Source organism: Ambystoma mexicanum, chromosome 3p (assembly GCF_040938575.1).
Source record: "Ambystoma mexicanum isolate Mex_15411 chromosome 3p, UKY_AmexF1_1, whole genome shotgun sequence".
NCBI lineage: Eukaryota > Metazoa > Chordata > Amphibia > Caudata > Ambystomatidae > Ambystoma > Ambystoma mexicanum.
Window position 1 is genome coordinate 356,017,105 of NC_090925.1, and position 17,052 is coordinate 356,034,156.

Here is a 17,052-nt window from a genome sequence, read left to right on the forward strand (position 1 = left end):
GAGAGAGAGAGAGAGAGAGAGAGAGACTACGACACTACTCTGGGTCCCAGCTGCAGTAAACTCAAACAGTCCAAAGATGTTCTCCCCCTAGTGCGCTTTCATGCCTCACAGCATCTTCAGGGAGGCAGATTGGATTCAGGTGTTCAGGGTTGACTCCCTCTGGTAAGTTCCAGGATGTGGTAGCAGGTAATTCTGGTAACTGTAGTGTAGAGCCAGCCAGGATCCCAACACCCCCCGCCCCATTTTTCCATATTAGCCTGGGCTACTCTTGCCTAACTTTGGAATGCCATACTGATAGTAACTCTGTCCCTCCCCCACTGAGGGCCTGTTTCTTGGCAGGTGGTAGCGTGGTTTTTGTACCAGCTTGATACAAGACCCGCCTGCCACGATGGACCACACCCACTTGTCCGATGTTATCCCCTCCCATGCGTAGGTGAAGTGTGAAATTCACCCTCCGAATGGAGTGGCAGGGAGGGGACCTGAAGTGGTGTGTCACTGTGGGACGAGTAGAGCCTCCTTAGGTGAGGTTCTGCCCATTTTATTTCCTCTTTGAAAATCTGGGAGCGGAACCTTGACCCTGCGATTGGCCCCACGACGAGGACCCTGACCCCGAAACCTCCTAGAGTTTGAGGAGCCCCGTTGAACATAGGGTTCGTTAGTCAAATGTTCCAGGAATCTGAGAGTGTCCTTAGCACTCTTAAGGGTGTCTACGACAGCCTTCCTGAATGACACATTTGGCTCCACTGGTACCTTTAAGAGGGTTGCATGGTTCTCCAACTTAAACCCCCAATTGTCTGAGCCAGCCGTGGCACTTGACGAGTGTACCCTCTGCTATGACATGTCCTGCATGGTCTGCTGCATCAAGGTTATTTTTCAGGATGCAGTTTGATATCGGCTTGCCTTCTGAGATAACAATTGAGCCTTTAGGTGCTCTGGGACAGCTTCGATTTGGCGTTCCAGGTCATCCCACTCGTGGCACTCATAACTAGCCAAAAGCACAGTGTTGTTGGCAATCCAGGTCTGGTATGCTGCAGAGAAAGCGACCTTTCTTCCAAAAGTATGAATATTTTGCTTTCCTTGTCTGACGGGGCCTCTGCCGACGCCAGGGGAGTGCCTGCCCTCTTTCTGGTGGCGGTGACCACTATGGAATCTGGTTTAAGCTGACCCCTAATATACAGGGGTAGGTCAGTGGGCGCCAGTCTGAAAAGTTTCTCTATTCTGGGGTTGACCACCCTTGTGAGACTGGGCACCAGTAGGGATGGCTGGATGTGTCTTTGTGCGGAATAAACTTGGTGGCAGACCCCACCCCCCTGAATGTCTTCCATAAAGTCAGTGCCTCCTGAGTTTCGATATTAAAGTGCTGTGCCACCTTAGTTGGCTGTCAACAGGCAAATCTACTACCTAGTGGTCTGTCAACTGGATCATGTAAATGTCATCATAAGATTGGTCTTGTTATGGACTATAAAGGTCCCCCTGAGACCCTCGGTTGTGTGACCCTAAGGGGTCGTCATAATACAAGTCCTGAGAGGGTCTTGGTAGGTCGAGGCTCGGGTGCCTAGAGCAGAGGTGCTAGGCTGTGGCTCAAGACCAGACATTTTGGCAGGGGGCTGCTGTGCTGAGGCCCCAGGTTGTGAGGCATCTTTAAGGGTTGACAGATGGTCTGGGGGTCGGTGCATAAAGTCTAAAGAACTTGACATCCGCCTTAAGATTTTATTGCCCTTTTCAGGTGTATAGTCGCATGAAGGCGGGAAGCCAGACATGATAGGGGTGGCCAGGGCAGTTTGATCTTTGTGGTGCATAGCCCCCAAGAGTCTAAAGGACTTTTTTTCTGTGACCTTGCTTTAAGTAGGGAAGCACTGATGTGTGTCTTAATTAGCTCCTGCATTTTTGGTGTTTTTTTGGGGATGCCGAAACGCCTTTCGCCACCTGTCCTTTGGCAGGCAAAAGGAAGGACTTCTTATGTGCAGTGTTCGATCCGACGTTTGGTTTCGGTGGCCTGTCGTGAGGTGTACGCCCAGAGGACAGTGAGGAACCTGAGGCTTTTACCTTGGACACCGCGTGGGCTTCGACACTTGATGGAACCGTAGAGAGTCGGCCGTGGGGTATGTTCTTCATGTCTTTGTGCTTGTGTGTGCCCTGACACCAGGTGTCTTCTCCATCACAGAGCTGCCAGCCTGCTTCTTGGAGCCGGGGGGCCCACACATGGGGTTCCGGCGAACCCTGCTCGCCTTCTGCATCACTCATTACCCTGATACTGCAATTGCTGTAGTCTTCCGTCACCTCGATGGAGGCCTCGGCCTGCATGGCATGAGCATCCCAGCGTTTGGTCCGCCGATCCTTTAAGGCTTTACAAACTTGTTCAGGCTGATCCCTTGTGAGACATTGATTGCACACTTGGTGCGTGTCTTTCCACAGTAATTTTCGGTGGCATGTAGGGCAAAATTTAAAGCAAGTTCTGATCATTCTTCGTTATAAGGGCAGATTGGCAAGAAAAAGGGGAAGGAGATGACAGAATATGCATTCTCTAAAGAGGTCATTATGAAGAACTGCCCACCTCCCTACTATAATGTGCCTTAGAGGCCCTGGTTGATCAGTCAGTCGTCAATGACAACAATGAGGTTGTTCGTTCAAAGCAGTCGAACAGCAGCAAAGCAAACAAAGAATAGAAAGTCTACAATTAAACTTTCAACTAATTAAAGGCATCAGCCTGGAAGAGAACTCTGCATTTGCGACCGATTTCGATGGCGGAAAAAAACAATCTGAGGGACTTCGACGCATGAAGGACCATGGGTACAGTACACGTCACACTAGGGATAGTATTACTAACATGCCCTGTTTTGAAAACAAATATTTTAATACTCTGCAACTTCCACTAGATTTCAGACTACGCAGAGAATGTGATCCAAGCAGATCCACAAGCTCCAGAAATATATTAGTCTGAAATGAGCAGCGCTGAATGCAGCTAAAAGTTCAACATAGCCTGACTAGAGAAACTCCCCCCTTTCCCTGGTTAGCAAAAAAAGATCAACACAGAAAGTCAGAATTGTAATCGTAGTGCTGCACCCCTGAACCCAGACTAGGTGATATCAAGCCTACGGACTGGATTTCAGTTGGATCGAGAGAATGTTCCCTTAAAACAAAAAGGTTTGCAGAATGGCAGCTACCCAAACAAGAGGGAATATGAAATCTTGATATAGAGTAGTGATTTTAATACTGTTTTTTTTATAGCATAAGAGACTACACCTTAAACACGTAACGTTAACAATAAAGGACACTGGAGTCTCTCTTGGAGGTTGGGTTGCAACAGTGTTGCCTCTACCCGAGAGAACTACAACACTCTGCCAAGCCTATACAACATTGCAGTTATTTTCTTAACTCCCATATTGATGATTATAAAGCGAGTTTGATCTGATCACATCCATCAGGAACATGATAATTGAACTCATGTACTCGAGTTGCACGACCTGTTGGCAACATCTAAGCCTTTTCTTATTTAAATACAGTTCTATGCAAACTTCACTAACTCTACCTCACACCTGATACAACAGCGCTACCTAGATGCAAAAAGTAGGGCCATACACACACCAGTGCACTCAATGTTGAAATCTGGTTTCATCTCACATTTATTTCTTCCTGTTTAAACCCAGCCCTGCTATGATGATTGATTAATGTTTAATACTTAGAGCCAGAAATTGCAACATATTGAATGCCTGTATCTTACGTGGCTAATAGCTGCATCTTGCTTGATAGGATAGGTTATTTATAATACGCTTAATAACCAGAGGTTTCTAAGCGCGAACCTGTAGATCGAACCTGTGGTGCTCCGTGTCGTCTTGCTTCCAAGGCGAGCACGTTGCCCCTGAAACAACATTTCTATCTTCGGTTTCTCATGTATTTTCTGCATGGGGAACACAATAACTATTCACGGTCTATGTAGTTCACACTACAACTAAATATAGAGCAATCTCGCTGCCCGTGTAAATACAGCCTTAGATGAATTAACTTTGATTTTTAAGACAATTGATCACACAGTAACAACTAAGGACGCAAGTGATTCGTTTTTTCCTTTGTTAGTCTGTACTTGCATAATTACTAGACTTCGTTCCTCCCTGCTTGCTACATCTTAAACGTTAGGACACCTAGGGGACTTTTCCAAGTATGCATCCAACCGTCATCTCATTTTGAACACTTATTTACATTGATGTTGCTACAAACAGTTTGCAACTGGTGAAATAGAGGAGGACTATTATTCACTTTTACGTTTCCGGTTGTCTCCAACACTGCACAGTACAGCACTATGCTCATTTTAATGTCTGATGGTCCCCTATAGCAAAGGATAAGGTTAGGGAACTCTATTAAATTGTCACACTCTTTCTTCCTTCCAGGGGTTGCTATCCTGGTATGGCTCCGTGTTGGGGAGATTCTTTGCCATATTACTCTTGTTTTCTCCCAACTTTCATTCAGCACACAGCCAACGCCTCACCTTGACACCTCTGTCAGCAGGCTCAGTATTGAGGACTTCTCATAAAAGGAAGACGTTATGAATACTGGTTGTAAGCCCCCACAACTCATGAATTCTTGAGCACACCTGAAGCCTTTCACACATCCATAACATGATTTAAAATAAAGCCAACACATTGAAGCACTAACTGACAAGGTGATTCACCATCCAGTATGGACCGTTCCCTACTCTTTTCAGGGCCGTCTTGGTCTACATCACAGCAATCGCTACCACGCAACCTTATTTTCTCTCGCTCCCTTTTTGTGACCTATGTCTGCAAAGAGGGAGAAAGTCAGAGAACAAAACAATCTCCCACTCACCTTTTCACCCCACAGGGTCTCGGCTTACACCCTAGGGGGGGGGGGGGTCACAGATCGTCCATATGGACGAGGTTTAGGCACTTTAAGACCACTACAGTGGTGATATAGCATTATCCAAACAGCATACTAGCACCCCATTGTGCTCGCTAAAACATAAATAGGAGCCTCCCTTCTTGCTGGAGAAGTTGCCCTCAGAAAGGGACCTTTACACAGCTCATGTGGGGCTAGCCTAAAATAGTGACATTTTGGAGGAAGGTTTGTAGGATAATTTCTTTGGTGCTCTTCATCTCCTTGGATGACTAAGGGCCTTGCACTCATGGGCGTTCGCAGCTACCATTTAAATGTGTCCAACCAACAGGAGAAATAGAGGCGATTATGCAACAAGAGTTATCACAAGACACTGGAAAGACAGTCCTAACCCACTTTAGCAAGTGATCGGACCTAATGATACAGGTGGCTGCTTTTGAGCATAGACTGTCAAAGGGGGCAACTGCAGAAAAGAAAGATTTGCTAATCTGGGACAGTTGTATGTGACTTTACTGAATACTTTTTATTAGAGGCATTTTTTACAGACACAAAATCATCAAAATATTCACCAAGACCCCATTTTCCCTATGTTCTTAACTCCCCCCAACCCTCTCCCCACCTGTTTTAACCCTTTACAGCCATAGGCAGCCATAGGCTGTAAAGGGTTAACACAGGTGTGGAGAGGGTGTGGGGGTGGGGGTGGTTAAAAACATAGGGAAACTGTTATGATGTTGCCTGCATAGAGATGCCTCTTAATGTACAGGTGCTAGATGAAATAGAATGTTCAATGCCTCAAGTTCCGGTGAGGTCACAGAGTGTTTATTTACTTGTTTGCGCTGCGATGTTCTAAGTTGTGGCAGTTGGAGATTACTTGTTGGGCAAGGGAGACTCTGCATGTTGCTGGGGCTCTTCTCACCAGTTATCTTAATAAAGACTCTTACTTTAAAGTCTTATCTGTGGTCTCTACCATCTCTGCAACAATGGCGACGAGGATGGGATTTCCTGGGTGATCCGAAGACCCCTGGCAGCGTCCCCATCGCAGTCGCGCTGTTACGCTCCTGCTCCAAGCATGGTAGCGGCTGCCGAGGGAAGGAAGCTTCGTTTCCTGGTGCCTTTGTGGCACAGATTGGCCGCTCCGCCGTGTCCCTTGGCGTTGTAGCGGCCGCCGTTGAACTCCAGATCAAGCTTTCTCTTCAAAACCCCAAGTAAGTCCTGCGCCGCTGTGCCGGCCGCTGAGGGCCTCCCCTACCCTGTAGTGTGTGCGCTGTCCCGTCCCAACCATTTGAGCCGTCCACCTGTTTCCCCGTGCACCGAAACGCTGAGACAGTCTGCACCGTCCGTGTGAAGCCACTCCTCTTCGTCACGGCCCACCTGGAAAGGAAAGCAACGCGGCGTGCCGGCGAGGGAAACACAGACGAGGCGAGGAAGAGCATTACCATATTGTCGGTAGTAGGTGCCCATGGAAAACAGGAACGCTGTGCTTATGTTGCATGCTGCAGGTGGAGAAACTGTCTACTGAAGATTGCCGAGTGCTGACGAGGCGAAGAGAGTACAGGACTGGAAGGCACATACATCGAGAGGTGGGTGTGCTGAAAAAAAAAGGGGGGGGGAAAGGGAGAGGCGAGGAAGGAAGAGAAGAAGGGGTGAAGGCCAAAAGATAAAAGCACAGACGCAGGCGAATAAGCCGAGGAAGATGGAGACGCAGGTGAACAAACCAAGGATCTGCTATTTGGGAGCTGGTGTTCGAAATTATCTCAAGTGCCATCACCGCATGTTGGAGCAAAGACAAAGGTGCTAGCTCTACCAGTGTCTGCATAGGAGCAACCCTGGTGCGAACTGAAGGAGAAAAGGAAACTTTGCACGCGATTGAGCCTGTTTTAAAAAGACTCCATTCCAGCTTCTGACTTGGACGAACAAGCCGAGGGAGATAATTTACTGCAAGCATGGCAGGTTTACCCGGAATAGCTGGCCCTTCCATATTCATGCCAATCCCAGGCCCGGCGAAAATATTATGGGCCCAATGGCGCAAAGGATTCTTGCATTACATGAAGGCGGCTGGAGGAACCTCATATTCTAGTGAAAGGAAATGATCACTGCTGTTACATTTCCTAGGGTATGAAGGACAGAGAATATATGAGACCCTTCCCCAGCCAGTGGGAGATGGGAGCGGTGATGACATGAATGAATTTGATCTGGCTCTATTGAAGTTGGACAAGCATTTTAACCCTAAAACTCGCACGATATTGGAACGCTATAATTTCCGCATGCGAATGCAAGCCCATGGTGAGTCTGTCGAAGAATATGTGACGGCGTTACGACACCTGGCATTATCGTGTAGGTTTCAGGAAGCATTCGATGAACACATCCGCAACCAATTCATGACACACTGTAAATCTAATAAAATTCGAGAAGAATTGTGGTTAAGGGATGATCCCAACTTGGATGAAGTATTAGAGCTTGCAAAGCGTGTAGAATATTCGTTGACATGTGTCGCCAAATTGTCTAAGAATGAGATAAGTGAACCAAAGGAAAGCAAGCCCGAAATTCTAAATGTAGTGGATGCAAAAGGGAAGAGAAAGGGAAAGAATAAGCAGAGAAATCGAGGTGTAATGGAAGAGAAAAGGAATTTCGACCAGCCACAGAGAACTGTGAAAGGCGATGAGAAACTCTGTTTCAGGTGCGCGAGTGGCACTCATTTTGCATCGTCCATCATTTGTCCGGGCTGCAGAGCCACTTGCGAAGTGCAAAAGAAGGGGGCATTTTGCAAACTGTTGTAAGAATTTCCAATTTGGACAATTCAGTCAAAAGAAGGTATTATACGTGAACGAGGAAGAAGATGATGCAGGATCATCAGAAGAAGAAGTGAAGATTCCAGTGCAGAATGTTATAGTCAATACTGTTAATGTCATCGCTACTGGTGAAAATGAGGACGACTGCAAACGTCCATATGCAGAGTTGTATGTGAATGGTCACAAAGTGAAAATATTGGGTGATTCTGGATCAAAGATTACATTAGTATCCAGGAACGTGTTTGAGAAGGAAATGAAGGGTGTGCTAAATGAATTACTTGAGCCGGATGTAAACCCTGGAGGGTATAATCAGGATAGGATTGAGTTGTTGGGTTATGCTTGGAGCAATTTTGAATTTAAAGGACGAAAATGTAGAGGTAAAGTATACATAACCAAGAAAGGTCAATCCTTACTAGGGTGGAGGGAGCAGAAAAATGTAGCCATCCGCTTAGATCCAAATCAAGTTGAACAAGTACTCCACGTATCATCACACAGCATGAGTCGTAGCAAGTATGTGCTGGAACATTGTAAAGTGTTTGAAGTGAGTTTGGGCAGAGTGAAGGGTTTTCAACACCAGATAATTTTGAAGAAGAATAGTTTGCATGTTGTTGCGAAACTCAGACCCGGGCCTTTGTCATTAAGGGAAGGAGTTAAGAATGAGATAAAGAAGTTGTTACATATGGGCGTCATTGAAAGAGCTGGAGGAGTTGAGTGGGTATCCCCGGTTGTAGTAGTTAAGAAGAGCTCGGGTGATCGGAGGTCGTGTGTAGACATGCGTGAACTTAAAAAGTGTGTGATGGTTGATAGGCATCCTTTGCCAAACATGAGTGAGATGTTAACTTTATTTGGTCGAGGCAAGGTGTTCTCGAAACTAGACATGGCATCTGCGTATCACCAAATTGAGTTGGAAGAAGGGTGCAGGAAAGTTACGGCTTTTATAACCCATGAGGGTGTCTTTCAGTTCAGAAGAATGCCTTTTGGATTGGCGTCAGCCTCTTCGGTGTTTCAAAAGATCATGGATCGTCTGCTTAGATGTGTGAAGGGAGTGTTTTGTTTTCAGGACGATGTACTGGTGTGTGGCGAAACGCAACATGAGCATGACAGAAACCTGAATAAGGTTCTGAAAATTTTTGAGGAGAGAGGAATTACATTAAGGGAGGAGAAGTGTAGTGTTGCTGTGTCCAAGGTGGATTATTTAGGCCATGAGGTGTCATAAGGGAGTGAAACCCAAGGAGAGCATAGTTAACTCCATTAAGGAAATTAAAGACCAACTAGCAAAGGTGAACTGCGTTCGTTTTTGGGAGTGACTGAATTTTACCAAAAATTTGTAAAGAACTATGCCTCCAAGGTAGTAGAAATGAGGAAGATCCTCAGAAAGGGTGCAGATTTCATATGGAACAAGGAGTGTGATCTAGAGTTGATGGGAATCAAAAAAGAGATAGACATGGCTAAACCATTGGGATGTTTTGACACAGGAAGGTTATCCATCATCACTGTGGATGCCAGTGAGTGTGGTCTTGGGGCCGTTCTTTCTCAGAAGCAAGAGGATGGTTCTGAAAAGGTGATAGCTCATGTGTCACGGGGTTTGAAAGGAGCAGAAATGCGATATTCTGTTCTTGAGAAGGAGGCTCTGGCATGCTACTGGGCAGTTGAGAAATTCAGAAATTGTGTGGGGTGTGGAGTTTATGCTCCGGACGAATCACAAACCTTTGAAAGTTATTTTTGAGACGAAGGGTCTTGATAAGGTCTCACGCAGAGTAGCTGGTTGGGTGACCAGGATGCAGACCCACAATTTTGTTATAGAGGTGATACCTGGGAAAGAAAACATTCTCGCTGACAATTTGTCGAGGGTAAGAGTTGCATCTCAGGAAGAATTGGAGGTAGAAGAAATGGAAATGGTGATTGTGACCACAGAGGGAATTGTGTCCAAGCAAGAATGGATAGATGAGATGAAAAAAGATGAGGTAATTAACAGAGTGATATCATATGTGATAGCCACGGTTTGGCCTAACAAGTCAGAGTTAACAGAAGGAGAAAGGCCATATTGGGAAGTGAAAAATGAATTATCAGTTGTGAATGACATATTGTTCAGATGGGAGAGAGCTGTAGCTCCTGTTGGTATTCGCAGTAGAATCATTGATCTTGCTCATAGTGGCCCTATAGGTATTACTAAAACCAAGGGGGTGTTGAGGTCAGACTATTGGTGGCCGGGTTTTGACAAAGAAGTTGAAAACCGTTTGAGTGAGTGTCATTTGTGCATCAGAAGTGGTAAAGGGATCGAAGCCAGGAAGCAACCTTTGATTGATGTGGGTGTTCCGTACAAGATTTGGAGTGAGGTTGCCATGGACATTTTGGGACCAGTGGACATAGGGTATGGTCGTGGAAGGTTCGTAGTTTTGGTGGTTGATGTATTTTCTAGATGGGTGGACTTCAAAATTGTGAGGGAGATCTCAGGAGGAAGTATGGTAAATGTGCTGCCGGAGATATTTGCTAGCGAGGGACTTCCGGAAAGCGTCCTCACTGATAATGGTACTCAATTTACAGGTGAATATTTTTCCACTTACTTGAAGAAGTGTGGTGTGAAGCATAAAAGATCATCTCTGTATCATCCAGAAACTAATGCAGTGGTCGAAAGATTGAACAGATGCGTGATGGAGAGTATCCGCATGGGAGAAGAGTGTGGTTTCGACAAGTTGGTTGCTATCCAGAATAGGATGTGGGCTTTGCGTATGGCGCCCCATGCAACGACTGGTTAATGTCCATTTGAACTCATGAGGGGTCGGAAACCTTTCTCAATGGCGTGACCTCAGTGGTTGGGGAGGAGCAGGGAGTCAGATTGTTGTAGATGAGGTGAGAAAGGTTTTGAGGAAGAAGAAAAGTGAATGGGTCATGCGTGAGAATGAGAGAAGAGGTGGAAAGGAGTTGCGTGTGGAGTGTGGAGATTGGGTAAGGATAAGAAAGGGTGTAGTAAAAAAGACGGGTGATTTACTATACTCAGACCCGGTCAGGGTGGTTGCTGTGCTAAAAGGGGCAGTACGTGTGACTGGTGGTCAGGTTTGGAATAAGGACAGAACTGCCACTGTGAAGAGAGGTCATGAGTAGAGAGCAGAGATCACCGTGAAGGAGTTTTGTGTAAAAGAGGACATTGTTGCAGAGATGGTAGAGACCACAGGTAAGACTTTAAAGTAAAAGTCTTTATTAAGATAAATGGTGAGAAGACCCCCAGCAACATGCAGAGTCTCCCTTGCCCAACAAGTAATCTCCAACTGCCACAACTTAAAACATTGCAGCGCAAGCAAGTAAATAAACACTCTGTGACCTCACCAGAACTTGAGGCATTGAACATTCCATTTCATCTAGCACCTGTACATTAAGAGGCATCTCTATGCAGACAACATCATAACAGAAACATATATATATATTTTTTTTTTTATTGGTATTTGTTGAGTAAATTAGCTTTGGTAAAAAAATGCCTCGAATAAAAGGTTTTCGATAAAATCACTGTATACCCTCGGGACTCGTTTTTATAATTGCTTTAATTTGAGGCTTGAATCGGGTACAGGGTTCTTACTGGGGGGGGGGGGTGGAGAAGTTGATGCCTGCAGGGTTTTACCCAGCTCAAACAAAGCCTTTGTGTTCGTTCTTATCTTGCCTCCAAGCCAAAACACAACTGGGAATGGATGAACGGAGAAAGCAGGTGTGTGTCAGGTAATTCTCAATTCTCATCAACTTTGCCCATCAGACTACTTCCTAGCACGAGTCAACCGGACAGGTGCCTGAGACCATGCCAACTTACCCTGTGCCTCATAAAGGCTGTTCACCTTTACTTTTAACTGTTTCCGCAGTTTGCTTATTTCTTCATCCAACTGCTTCTGATCTGAGAGAGAGAGTAAGACAAAGGATACAATGCTGAACAAGATATGGCCAACAAGCTGGGTACCAGGTCTACAAGAACAGAGATGGTTGAAAGAAAAAAAAAGAAAGAAAATCAGCCATTCAGAGTACTCCAAATCAAACTAGGAATTGAGCACATCTGTCCAAGTTCTCTCATAGTAAAATGGGAAATGTAATACGGAACACCCACCTAGGACCTGACAAGTGTGCTGCAGTGATAGTTCAGTTACTCGGGCTTAATCCTGCAGGACAGAACACGGACTCTGTGTTAAACATCCCACCAGAATCTAGCAATTACATCAAACTGTCAAGCCTGTACTCTTACCTCAGTTCGTAATCTCCACATGCCTATGGTCAGTATTTCATCCAAGCTCATTCTGCCAATTGCAAGCAGTATTGCACACCACCTCAAACCAGCCTTTTGTGGCCAGATCACCGGGAAATAAATCGGGACCGCAAAGTAACAGCGTCCTGCCCAACTAGACCAGGATATTGTTCAGCCTCTGGTAGTAGGCCCGGTTAAAGTAGAAAGACTTTGGACAATATGTATTACTTAATGGGTTTGATATTTTATTTATATCACTCTCATACACAAGTGTTTCAGAGCGCGACGAGGCAAGGGAGGGGAACATGGAAGAAAAAACAACTATCTTACTAGGCCCAGTGACATTGAAAACGTGCAAGTGGACGGTAAGGGGAAAGGTGCATGGAAAGGGGGAGAAGTGAAAAGTGCAGAGCAGAGGAGAAACCGATAAATAAATTAAAAAGGCAATAAGCAGTGGTAGTGAAGCCAGCACGGGGGAAGTGCTGGGTTTAAAGGCAGCAGACAGGGTATGTCCGATATGTTCAGAAAGGAAAGAAAGGGGGAGGGGGAACTATGCGTACAGATACAGCCCTCAGTGGAAGTGGTGGCCTGGAACTAGTGCAGGATGGCGGCAGGGCGAGCAGGTACCTGGGCCCGGAGGACAGAGGGTGGCTGGGTGCACAGAGCTGGGAGAGAAACAGATCAGCAGGGGAGAGGGGGGCAAAGGCAGAAACAAAAAGGAAGGTCTTGAGGTGCTTCCGGAACCAGAGATGGTTCTCCTTAAGTTTCAGAGTGGCAGGGAGTCGGTTCCAAAGGGAGGCCCCAGCTCAAGACCGAGATCTACCCTCAGCTCATTTCTTTGAAAAGCGACTGACCCTGAGGGAGTTAGAGGTAGAGGAGCGCGAGAAGGGAGGTATTTACAGAGGGAAAGTTGAAGGTATTTTGGACCCACACCCCAGAAAGCCTTGTGGACAATGCAGAGGGTTTTGAATTCAATCCTTGCATCCACTGGGAGCCAATGAAGGGATTTCAGAGCTGGAGAGACACAACTCAGGTACATGTGTCTAGTAAAGTTGAGGTAACTGGCTTGGTAGTTACTCTCTATTGTGGGATGACATTAGGATACCTTGTGGAGTGATCAACTACCACTAGGATAATCCTGTTGCCTGAAGATTTAAAGTGATTAAGGATATTAATCCCTACCTCCTGAAGGGTGCATCCACTACTGGTACTACCAGTACTAGAGACTAAATTTCTGCTCATGCATAGGATGGTGTCACATGAGATGTCTATCTACTAATGTCACTAAAAAGGAGTCTGGATAAGGTCCCAAACACAACAGAGACTTCAACATACCTGGCAACCCAGCAACCAACTCAATGAAGGAAAATCTCCACTGCCTATTTGACACAATCTCACACAGCTCACAAAAGATCCAACTCACAGCAAAGGAAATATCCTCAACCTCATCACCCCCCCTGCATCACAACTCTCTCTCCAATACCGCTCGACTGGTCAGGCTATCTGGCAATCGCTTCTGAAATTAGCCCCACCACACCAGTCAAGCAAGCCCATCAGAAAGCAAGCCTTTGGGTCATTCAAGAACTTCCCAGTAAAGGCTCTCATGAAGACCTCGCAAATTCAGCTCCCATGGGCTGATCTACCTCCAATGAACCAGGACTGTGACTCGCTTCTGAAAGAAACAAGCAAACACCACCCTCACAACCAACATCAACCGCCATGCACCAGTGAAACAATGCACCCTTCCAAAGCCAAAACCTTCCACACTTGTACAGTCAATGACTCAACTTCAAGCAAAGGAACATCTGAAAACAAAAGATGACTTGGCCAAAAATCATGCAGCGCATACAACTTCGCCCTGCTCAGAGGTACACGCAGACAACCGATCACCACTGCCAACTACTACCAATACACCATAGCCGAGGACAGCAATGAAAGCAGAGCCCTCTTTAAAGCCATTAAGCACTGCACCAACCCTCTGCCTGACCCACCCATATTGCAACATCAAAAAATCCAGTGCCATCGACTCTTTATCGCCAAGATCAGCATGATTAGCCAACACAGACACCAACGCCACAAATGATGGCACATAACACACCCCATCTCGCAAAACCACAAATACCTGCACAGCTTTCAAGACACTCATTATGGAAGACCTCACTGCCACCCTAGTATCCCTCAAGGCCACATCATAGCAGGTGATATCCTCCCTGCCGCCATACTCGAGACCCTTCCATATGAAGCACTCCTGCCTTACCTGACCATCATGAACAGCCCCCTAACTCAATGCACCTTCCCCTCAACACCAGACAAATTCATTTGCATCTGAAGAAACCAACACTAGACCCTGATGACCACAGCGACTACCGCCCGTCACCCATCTTCCCTTCCGAGGTAAGATACTAAAGAAAGCAGTAGCCACACAATACATCAAAGCCAACAACCTCCTTCAGCCCTACCAATTTGGCTTCAGACCCAGATGCAAGGTGACCGACAATGCCCTTAAAAACCTTGATCTTCACCCTTGCCTCCTTGTTCTACTTGACCCCTCAGCAGCAGTGGACACAGGCGACCAACAATCTACATTGCTGCATGGGGATCAGCAAGATCATCCTCAGCTGGTTCAAATCATACCCTGTTAATTGCCACCAGTTCGTACAAATGGATAGCTCCAGCTCAACTGTACCCATCACCTTTGGAGTCCCACAAGGAGCCATCCTCTTCCCCCCACCCCCATTCACCCATCCCCTGTGATCCTTAATCTTTACCTGGAACCACTCGGAACCCTCCTCATTCGAGATAATAACCACATCCACCAATGTGTAGAGGACACGCAGCTCTACCTCAAGATATCCTCCATCGAAGACATCCACAGGCTCAAGGCCTGCCTCACACTGATCCAGTTGTGGATGTCCATTGCTTACCTGAAGCTCAACACCTCCATGACTGAATTCCTACTGATGATCAACAACAGCAAGCAGCCAGACATCCAGACATGGTTCTTTGCTATGAACCTCAAGGGCTTCATACCCCTGCTAGCCACCTGTCCCAGGTCGCTTGGTTTTGACAGACCACTCCTTCAAACACATAGCAAGAAAGACAAGCAGGCAGCTTGCTATCAACTTTCTCTCCTGCAGAAAATCAAGCCCTTTATCCCAGAAACCAACTTCAGATCTGCTGTCCAAGCCTTGGTCCTCTCCCATCTGGATGGTGGCAATGCCCTTTCTGGTGACTACACTGGCATCCTCAAGATGTGTCCTGCATGCTACAGCACGTCTCAAAAGACTCCTCAAATGTGGCCACATCACCCAGACCCTCCTTGAACTGCACTGGCTCCCGATGCAAGCCTGCATCATCTTCAAATCATTACTGCATCTTCTACAAGGCAGTCCCCCTGAAGTCCTCAAGGCCAGAGGCATACGCTTCTGGGACGGTGCCGGTCCACGGCACGAAACGCTGTTGGATTCTCTGTGTAACAAAGCCACCCCAGGTGCCTAAACCTCAGGTATGGGTTATCCTAATTTGAGTAATTTACTATCCCAGGCAATCAAACTACAACACCAAGAACTAGTTCAAGACTATATTAATGCCAGACCTGACCCGCCTACAACAAACACCATAGGAAATGAAAAAACAGCACCAACCACAGTCCATCACACGAAAAAGCCACTGAAGAGCCATAATGTAACTGAATCAGATCTCCCGAAACTCAAAATTGCTTTGCTTAACACAAGGTCACTGCCAAAACATGCACAAGAGATCCATGACTACATCATAGATGAAAAGCTAGATATCTTATACCTAACGGAGACATAGCTCCAAGAACCAATGGGCCCCACCATTGATAGAGCAGTACCATCCGACTATAACATTTATTTCAAAAACAGAGAAAATGGGGCGTGGCTAGGAGCCGACCGAAGAGCATGGCGCTGTGATTGCTCCTGGTCTACCTTGCTGCCGAGAAGGATTTTAGCAGTATGTAGCGCGCATTCAGCCAAGAAAACGTACCTATGGCAGCATGAGCATCTACTGCCTCTGGATGGCCGAGTCTGAAGCTATGCAGCCCGGCCTCCGAGACGATACCAGCCTCTGAAGGTCCACGCCGGCGATCGAACAAAATCCAAAATGGCGAGCGGCTTGGCCTGGGCGGCTGCGGTGGGGGAGGGGCCACGCTCCCCTTCGTGGTTTGGGCCGGCGCTAATCGGCTCGCTGGTAATGCGGACGGCGCGGGAACTATCTGCTTCGCTGCCACTGGACAGTGACGACAACCCGAGCAGAGCCGCCCGATCGGCGGACAAACTCCCTGCGCTGGGGAATCGCCCGTGGGACGTGCCGGCCGGGGCCCGCTGAGGTCTGCCGGGAGGGGGCGCTCTGGAAGCTCCGGCGCTCCGGGGGCGGCCTCCCCAACACCGCCCCTGACGGAACCCTGCACCGGCCCCACCTGCCAGAGCCCTGAACTGGCGGCGTGGGGCAGTGGGGGAGCGGTACCCCTGCGAGGACCCCCACCACCGTCGAACTGCATGCTCTGGCTGGGCTTATCCGGGAGTGCGGCTTGCTGCTCGGCGGCTCCTGTGGGGCCCGGCCTGAGCCTCTCCTAGCTGCGGGTGCACACTTAAGTTCCTGGACGCTCCGAGGCACGGAGCTGCTCCGCGGGTCCCGGCGGGGCAGCAGAGGAGTGCGGGGAGCCCCGCATTTATAACGCAGCAACTCTGCACCTGTGGACTGGAGAGCGCCATGGACACTTAAACTGGGACCTGGTGGCCACCATTGACGCGTGCACCCTAACGCAGGTTGCGGGGAACTACATCTATGTGACACCCGGCACTGGACCAAGAGGTGCCATCACAAGCTACCTTAAACCTACAGCACCTTGGGCTAAATCAGGGGCACAACTGCCATTATCCAGCGGGCCCATTGGAGGTTCGGGCGCGCCACTGCATCGCCACCCCGGCGCACTGGGAGGACTCGCAGAGGGGCCGCAGCATGGGACTTTATTGGGGGCGATCTCGCAGCGCATTGGCATAACCCACCCAGGTGGCACCAGCTCACGGAGTCCAGCGATGGCCCACGTGACAAGCAATCCCCACTGCCGGTGACCGGTTGCGCCTGGGGCGGAATCTCTGAGAGAGCAAGTTCGGTGTACGCAGCAATTGGCACCGGCCCCTGCCCGAGTGCCCCGTCTTTAGAATACAAGGC

At 47.7% G+C, this 17,052-nt stretch overlaps 1 protein-coding gene across 1 annotated transcript in view; it reads right to left on the reverse strand.

The window, feature by feature from the left end:
- PDRG1 (p53 and DNA damage regulated 1) overlaps positions 1-17,052 on the reverse strand; it is a 117,242-nt gene that overhangs the window by 15,320 nt on the left and 84,870 nt on the right. Inside the window, exon 4 of the mRNA XM_069651007.1 lies at positions 11,434-11,514. Coding sequence (XP_069507108.1) covers positions 11,434-11,514 — 81 coding nt within the window. The remainder of the gene's footprint in view (positions 1-11,433; positions 11,515-17,052) is intronic.